This window comes from Apteryx rowi, unplaced genomic scaffold, assembly GCF_003343035.1.
Source record: "Apteryx rowi isolate R43461 unplaced genomic scaffold, aptRow1 scaffold_317, whole genome shotgun sequence".
Lineage (NCBI taxonomy): Eukaryota > Metazoa > Chordata > Aves > Apterygiformes > Apterygidae > Apteryx > Apteryx rowi.
In genome coordinates, this window is record NW_020449608.1 from 916,191 (window position 1) to 925,138 (window position 8,948).

At 42.6% G+C, this 8,948-nt stretch overlaps 1 protein-coding gene across 2 annotated transcripts in view; it reads right to left on the reverse strand.

Moving 5' to 3' along the window:
• UBASH3A (ubiquitin associated and SH3 domain containing A) overlaps positions 1 to 7,664 on the reverse strand; it is a 29,061-nt gene extending 21,397 nt beyond the window's left edge. For both annotated transcript variants that reach the window (XM_026070690.1, XM_026070691.1), the window contains exons 1-3: positions 7,537 to 7,664; positions 4,177 to 4,230; positions 2,415 to 2,601 (exon numbers count right to left, since the gene is read on the reverse strand). In XM_026070690.1, coding sequence (XP_025926475.1) covers positions 2,415 to 2,601; positions 4,177 to 4,230; positions 7,537 to 7,649 — 354 coding nt within the window. In that variant the 5' untranslated portion in view covers positions 7,650 to 7,664. The remainder of the gene's footprint in view (positions 1 to 2,414; positions 2,602 to 4,176; positions 4,231 to 7,536) is intronic.
• Positions 7,665 to 8,948: the final 1,284 nt, after the last annotated feature.

Below are 8,948 nucleotides of genomic sequence, written 5' to 3' on the forward strand. Positions count from 1 at the left end.
TAAAATCATTAATATAGGGCAGTTTGGTCAGCACAGTGTGTTGGTGCTATAATAAGAGACAGAGTCTTTTACCATTAGATGTATCTAGTCTAGGTGGGAAGGGGCAAAAAGATTTTACCATCTGATAACTGTTCAGTAGCTCATCTGAAATGAGGTAGTGATTATGACTTCCCCCTTTAATTTTAAGTAAGAATTTATATTATTGTTATCTTGCAGTCTTTAGCTGAAACTGGTCCTATTAAACCTTCAAAATCTCATATGCTGAGCTACATACATAGGAAAATTCACAAGGAATCAGTGTCAGATGATCTTTAATGCTCTAATTACAGCAAACTAAAGGATTGCACCAAGACATGCCTCAGCAAAAACTGGCAATTAAGCAATTTAAGAAATGAAGAGATAAAGATGGAATTTGTGCCATCCAGCCAAAGACACAAACATTAGCAATGCTCTGTCTCCATACTGCTTTATTTTCCTTAACTGAGCTATTATTTGTTCCATTTAGCCTTTACATCAGGTCAAGCTGCTGAAGGGAAGAGCCAAAGAGAAGAAAGGAGCTACAAAAAAGGAAACAGAATCCAGCTGGGGAGGAGGTTCAAAGCTTGCATCCATTGCGCTCTGTTCTCAGACCAGGGCTTATTTGTTCACAGCATGGGCACTCAGATCCCATCACCCCTCTCTCATCTCTGTCTTTTGAACTCTCCAGTGCTCGCCTTTAAAGCACTTTCACTTGCTACTTAAACAGTCATTCTCTGTTAAGCATTTGCACTGTCCATCCTCAAGTGGACCCACACTTCAGCTGCAAGCCACCACCATGACACGGTTGTCTCACACTTCCTGCAAGCCGTGCAAGCTCCCCTTAAACAAGCCAAGGGGGGGATGCGCTAAAGGAGGGCACTGGCATACTGATCCTTGTGTGGGGAACTGGGGAGTGCACCTGGGGCAGGCACAACCCCACAYGCTCCACTGAGCACCCAGCACCGCGTGGCAAGTCCATGAGCTGTAGGAGACTTGTAGAGTCAGGAAACAGGAGAAGGACAAGTCAGGAGGATGAGGTGGGAGCCAGTTCAGTGTGTCTCACTTTCCACGTGTGAGGCTCCCCCGGTCAGCTCTTGCTGACAGCTGAGGAACAAAGAACTAGCGGTGGATATTCATGGAGGGTACATTTATCCCTAGAAATATGCTACCTGAAACATGGCTGAGACGCATGAGATGAGGGTTACCACTCACTCATCTCTTCCAGGTCAGGCCTTTAAACTTGACATCTTTCAAGARCACAGCATTCGTTATTAATGTTTTTGTTCCATATAGTTGTGATTAATGGCCACATGGTAAGATGATATTCAATATTTTGCAACAAAATACTCTTATATTCACTGCCTGTGCTTAGCCACATGGTTTAGCATGAAAGTATGATAAATGTAATAACTTTGTCCAGCTGCTCTAGCTCATCTCTGTTTCAGTGCATCTCAAATGCAGTTGATGTTCATGTGCAGCATGGTCAACATGCAGAAACTGGATTCCAGCTGTCTCCAGAGTTTTTCCAGACCAGTGAATCTTTGCTAGCCTTTGCTTATATTGACACATTCACCCAAACATGGGAAGACAACTCTGCTGAGACATTCTCTAAAGTGTCATCCAGTATTCAGAAGGTCAACYAGGAGGACAGTAGCATCTCCAGAACCAGAAAACTACCCACCAAGAATCCAGCTCTGGAGCGTAATTTCCGTATTAAATTATAGACAAAGTGACTCACTTGCACTGCTGGACTACAGAATCTGGCTCTCTTTGCTCCTTCTTTCCTGTGCATTCTGCTTCCCTCTTTTTCACAATGGCCAGCCTTCTATATGAAGGGTAAAGAATGACACATGCCATCATGGTAATAGCTTAGTGGCTAGGGCACTCTGGGAGAGGCAGGGGTTTCCTTGAGACTGCCATAGGCCTAGTACCAAAGCCTCCTACACCCTATGAAAATGTTATCACCATTACACCATTGGCTAAAGGCAGCTGCTGCCAGCCTGGGGAGGAAGGCTTAATGTCCTGGATCCAAGTGGAGAGCTGCATGCAGTGAGTAGTGTTTCCCATTGACGGGGCCTGCTCAGCCAAGGCTGCACAGGGTTGCTCTAGGCGCATGATAGACATGTGTCACCCGGCTACCCTGAATCAGCCCACTCCTCCCAGCACCTAAGTTTTAGACATGCTGAGATCTAAGTCAGGTATCTAAAGTGTGTGGTGGGAAGGTGGCCCTCAGTGCCTATACAGAGGCTGAACACACTAACAGAGCTAACACTCATGCCTGGACCTGGGTCTTGTCATTTTGATCACCAAGGAGAAGTTCTGGTGGAAAACAACCGTAAGTGGCCTAGTGTCAACAGTAGTCAATACTTGGCCCTTGCATGTCTTTTGTGCCTTACCGTGAAGAAATCACAAAGTGTGATGTGTGGAAAAATCTCATGGGCTCTGTTTTTCCCACACTGGCGCTTGCTCTCCTTCCAAAACTCTTGCAGGTAGTTATGCAAGCTGCCAGTGGGGCATAAGTAAAGAGCATACTCCTGAGGGATTGGGTCATCCAAAGAGGGATCATTGCAGTGAGAGTGTAACCTGAAATTGAGAACATATTATACAAAGTAAGTGTTTGCACCGCTTACTCTTCTTTCCCTTGTCTCAAGACATCCACTACAGAGAGTAGAAAAAGGAAATACAAAGCTGTTATTCCCTGGAGATTAGAAATGAAGAGCTGAAATGAAAGCTGCTTGCAGATTTTCTCTATGGAATATTAATTAATGGAGAAAGGCCTATGGGGCTTTGTTTCTGTTTATTTTTTGTGTGTTTTGCATTTTATTACATGTGTTAATTTTTTTAGATGTCTGAAAATGAAAGACAGAAAAAAAGTTTTTGTCATGCTGTAGGGTTATTTTTCCCTCTTTTTCATGACTGGAAACAGAGGACTGGAAGAGGAAAGAGAGGCAATGGGTAAAAAAAGTTGAAGAATGACAGAATGACAAATAACTGAAGTTTTAAAACATACTCAAAAAGTGCTATCATTTTTATTCAGCCTCAATAAAAGCAAAAACAAGAAACCAGAAAATGCACAAGCAAAAATCAGAAACTTGCATCCCAGATGATGACAGCCTCCACCTTTTTCTGCACATGCTGTATATTTAGCTTCACAGCTTTTAGATTGGGGGTAATTTTTGGAAAGGGGATGGTGTCCCTGACAAAGCTCTTTTTCATACTACCTTGGTTTGGGGTAAACATGTCATTCTCTAATGTTTCCTCTGTCTTTTCACACACACACACAAAAAAAAACAAACCAAACCAAAAACACAGAACAACAACAAAAAATAGAAGAGAGGGTGAGGAGAGAATAGATTTGATTTGAATGAGGATTAAAATAAAAGAAATAGCCTATGAACTTATGAATGCTCTGTGGGAGTCTCAGAACAGAGGAAAAAGCTTAGCATGTTCAAGACTAACAAGTGATTTTGACTCAAATCGTACCTCCCTCTGACTGTCAGCCCTTCAACTTATTTTATATGAGCCTTTCTCAGGGGAAGACAACTGCCCTGATTGCTTTCAGTCAGTGCCATTTAACCCCATGCTGTAACTCTATGGATTTGTAATGATAACCACTACAAGGCTGACATATTTTCCATGTTTTCTTCCCATTTTCCGGGTCTGTGCCCTGTGTCCAAGCTTTGTTTACCACTGGGGCACAGAGCTGTCTTCGCAGAGGCAATAACTGTGCTCACAGAGGCGACCGCAGGCAGGAGCAGGCCCTGAAGGTCAATTGTATAAATAAGCACAAGGCTTAAAACTGAGGAGGCGTCTGTGCCCTGTGTTGCTGGTCACATGAGATGACTGTCATCACTGGGGTAAAAGCTGATGCACTTGCCCAAGACTGCCCCGTCCTCCCCAACTTTTGATTTACCCTGTGCCTTCTGCAAATAACCTCACTTCCCAGAAGAAGCAGTTAAATGCAATTATTTCTTTTGCTTCGTGAACTAAAATGAAATAAAGATGAACTGAATAAAAATGAAATGAAATGAAGTGAATGCAGGATTTTTTTATGGTGATGGCTGTTGAATTCAAACTCACTGACAGAATCAGCACATGAACAAGTATTTTTAACTAGATTTGATATGAAAGTCCTCCTTAGAAATCACAGGCACTTACCATTTTGCAGCATCTTCTATTGTCTTTTGTCCAGTAGCAGCCAAGGCTTTTTGCCTAGAAAAAACAAAACGTATTAATCAGAATAACAGAGAGAATTAAAGTCATTTTCTATGACTCCAGGCACATAAAAAAGAATGGACATTCTGCAGGCATCAAGTCTATTTTCCAGCACAAATAGGACCTACTGTGACTAGGTTATTCCTGGAAGATGTTTTATGTAACACATATTTGTAAAGAACACCAGACAGTCTTTTCCATTGCAAGGCTTTAATTCCCTAAAGACAACTATCCTGTCCTCCCCACAGGATGTTATCCTTTGTATTCTGGAGATATTTTGTTAGTACCCTTACCGACTATCCGGATTTACTTAGGGTTGGGTAACTCATCTGTGCACAGACTGTAAGAGCAAGGTTTGCTCTGTTTATAGGATAGTGTTCTTGCTAATGATAAATTCCAAGTCCAGGCCCAAGCCCATGTTTCATACATACAACCAAAGCAAAACATACTTATACTTGGGGTTTGAAAATCTGGATTGAAAATTTCCCATAACCCAGCAGAGAGCCAGATCTGAGCCACAAATTCAGGTACAAACTCAGTCCAAGGTAAGGGACAATGTCTCAAGTTTCTCTCCCATATACAACTGTCATTCTCTGGAAACAAATTTCATTCACATTTCCTTTTCTCACGAGGGCTTTCAAAATGCCATCAATGTCCTTCACATGAACAAGTTTTGTGACTAAAGGCAAGGTTTTTGGAGAATGAAGTATTTCCATTGTTTAAGTAGCACCTGTACACACGAACCCCATTTTCAGCCCTGGAACCCACTTATAAACTTTTCAGAAGACACAAAGGGGAGGGAGAGACAGTGGACATGGAGAAAAAATACTAAATTACTTGGCATCAGTTCATCTCTTTCTTTTGCCCTTTCCTTCTCTCTTGAGGCCATGCTTTCTGGCAGCTGGGTGCTGAGGGCATTGGTTTGTTTAGCCTAGTCTTCTCAAGTTCTTATCCTCCTCTCACCCCCGTGGCATCTGAGCACGTGCCAGCAGGGCATTAAACAGCAGGGTCCAGGCTCATGCCGGGTGCTTCCTCTCAGCCTTCTGCCTTCTCTCTAATACAAAAGCTACATATGGCTTGTTAAAAACAATGAATGTACTTATACGCGTGATAAACTGTGCTTGGCTCATTAGTGGGGGCTTGACAAGGCTGAACGCTAATGGGCGTCTTTCAGCTTTGGCTTTACCTCCTACTTTCCTTCTTCATATAGTAAATTAACTGTCATGGCCAAATCAATGTCAAAAACATAAGCCAGCTGTCGTAAAACCAGTTTGCATCTTCTGTGACTGAAGTACTCCTGCATGCTTTCTTTCCATCCGTCCTCCGTCTCCCCCTTTTCCATCACATCAAACATGAATGACCTGTGTTTGCATCGTTCTTCCCATGCGGCCCTTCCTGCTTGTATGCTGTTGAAAAGCCAAGCCTGCCTCTACTCTGCCAGAGATGTCAGCCTTTATCACCTGCWTGTTAAATCTCAAAGTGAGCGTTTTGCCACTTTATGCCACGCTGCTCCTCGCACTAGGAGAAAAGCCCTCTGCAAACAAAATATGCTACACTAGAAAATCTATGTTAAAAAATCATGGCTTTACAGGCAGAATAAACTGGTGCTTCCCTAAAGCAGAAAACCGCTGGCACAGTTCAGTGTGGTCTAAGCAGAAGGAGAGGCCCATTTTGCTGGCTTAATGCTTGGCTTGATCCCCACATACATGGTTTTTGTTCTTTTGGGAAAAGTTGCTTTGTCATGTCAATTCTACATTATGAGAGATATTGTGATATTTCTATGCAGCCTTGTTTTGTTCAGGCCAGGATGTCACAAAAGAACAATCTTTCGGTACTTTGATTTATAGCTGAAACCAGGAACTGCAGAGAAAGTTAAAAGGTTTTATAAAATGTGATCCAAATTTTGAAGATCTAAAAATCATTAAAGGGAAATTAAAGTTTAAAAAAAAAAAGACTTTTGGATGTTTTGTTATTTTATGTTGACTTGCATGGTACTTTGGCCACTGTTTGTCTTTTTTGACCTGGAAAGCACAAACCCATCTCAGTGACAGCAGAAAATGTTTCAAAGGGAATTTGAAGAACATCACCTTCAGAATCAAAAATTTTAAAACTCTCCATTACTCTGGGGTGATCAAACTTATAGTACGTATTAGACAAGCAGGGAGCCAGATTTTTAGATAAGTTCCAAGCTAAAATTCCACAGGGCATGAGTGGGAATAAGGGGCCCAGACTACCTTCGTAAGTTGTGCCCATTATGTCTGTGGTTCTTCCATTAAACAGAGGTGTTCCTAGAAAAGTCAACACAGCATTTCTGTATTGCACCTTTTCAACTGGTTTAATTTTCAATGAAAAGTCAAAACAGAAGCCACAAAGACATACTGCTCTCCCTTTTCAAATAATTTTGATGAGGGGTTCTTTGACATTTAAATAAAAGGAGTTATTTTCTGAAGAGCAAGTATGTGGTTCAACTGGCCACCACAGAAGCGCTCAAAGTTGCCCTCCGGAAATTTGAAACTCTCATGTAAAACTTGTCTATCCAATCTAAACAATGTCTGGGGAGGGAGTGACCATCATGTTTCTTTTTTATTAGCTCAGTTGCAAATGCTGTCCCCAGTTAATTTTTTGTCAGTTGAGGTTGAAAAGAATAGCATCTGATTCTTTATTATTATATGGTATTTTCCTGTTAGGACATGCTTTTGGAACAATATCCTGATTCAAGACAGGAATAAAAAGTGATAGACTTTTTGACATTTTGTTAAACATATTAACATTATTAACATAAAACTCCCTAAACATACTAAAAAAAAATGGCATTTTGTTAAAAAAAGCTAACTCTTTTAGAACAGTTTCCAGTGACAAAACCCAGCAAGAGATCTTTGTCAGACCTGACAACGACTGAGTATAGAAGATACACCCACATTTAACTCCCTTATAATAATGGTGACAAGACCAAAAATAAAAGAGAAATCATCCCAAGAGTTAGCTAATTATCCCAAGAGTTAGCTATAGACATCAGCTTCTTAAGTCATTTTGAAGCCTCTCAACCTCAAGATGTGGAAGAGTATGGGTCTTCAGAGATATGCACAGTATTTTATGAAATGAATACAGAGCAGGTTGTTTTCAGAATATAAACAAAACACTTCTCTACAAGAAATACAAAGCAAGACATATCTGATCCCTGTGTAGAGACATCATCACCCAGAAAGGGCACGCTTTCTCAATTAAAAATGCAGGCTCTCTGCATTCGCATTCTTACCAGAAATACCTCTTGCTATATAAAGAGTGCTGAAGCACATTACTCACGCGATATGAGCTGGGAATCCTTTAGTTAAGAGGGACTCAAGAAGTGAAGAGGTGCTTTTGTTCCTGTGTTTGTTGGACACCTTTGCATATAGCTGTGTCTCAGCCACCGCCATCTCTTCCACTCCTCCTCCTCCAAATGTGTGTTCAGTGCGCACAGAAACTGGGGTGGGAGGATGAGGGCGGGAGAGATAGAAAAGGAGAGAGCGAGAAAGAGGCAGCTAAAATAAAAAAAMCCTCAAACCTCCTGTGATCTTTTTGACAAAAGTTGATATCCTGTTTTTGTAGCACATGCATCTCTAAATTCTTATTTTAGGGCAGCTAAAAAAGCAAAAGCTATCTACAGTCTTTTCTTGTCTGCACCAGCAGAACAAGTCCAGAGGTAAATACCACAGTCAGCATAGGCTTGCCAGGAGTGTGAGACTGGCTTTCCTTCTCTCAGTCCTTCATTTTAAGTTTTCTTCTGGAAGCCAAGAAATCTACTTGAGCTGCTACTGAGGGGATATCCTGTGGCATGTATGAAGTTAGCTGATGGGTTGAATTAACTCTTTTTGAACTGGACTTCCAATCCCTAGCTAGCTAATCCTCCAATCCCTATTCTACACAGCTCCCATCTTGGTGTCCTCAGCCAAAAGGCCAAGAACTGGTCAACTGTGGAAGATGAAATCGAATTTCCTTTTTTAGGTGTGATCACCTGAAGCCAGGTTTGGGGCAGGTAAAAGAGGCAGCTGGGAAAACCCTTTTCTTCCCCTGCTGGTGCTGCTCTCGGCAGGGGACCACGATTTAACAGTGCCTTCGCAGAGATGCGCTGGTTGACCCCGAGGCCTTCCCAGGGCCTCCCCGGGGCCTTGYTGGGTTCAGCAATCCCTTTCCTGCACTGTGGAAGAAGGCGAACTGGCCAGCGAGGGTCCTGAGGTGGTTACCAGACTGGGATGCACGTGCAGAGGGGTCCCTGGACCAGAATGCTCCTGCAGAGGGGCACCTCCTCTCTCCACACTGCTCCCTGTGTCTGCTGGACAGCAAGGGTCACCAGAGGACAGAGCCAGTGTGTCAAAATGAGCTCTGATTCTTCCCCCAAGCTGAAGTTTCCTTAGGGGTACCCTGGTAGACTCTCTGCCGATGGTGGGCTGCCCCTGCAGCGAAGGGCAGAGCATCAGAGCACAGAGAGCAGTTACAGCTCTGCAGCTTTCTTTGTGCATCCTCTGGGATTTTTTACATGTTCCTTCAATTACTATTTGCAGGGAAGGCTGCTGAAAAGGTGACATAACAGACGAGGAAAAACTCTGCATGTCACAGCCTAGACTTGCACCAGAAATAGGAGGTTAATGGGAGTGTTATGTGACAACTTGTCCTTTGGAAATGCCAGTTTCTGTCTTGTGCAGTGAAGGGATTAAACAGCTTCCCTCATCAGTACC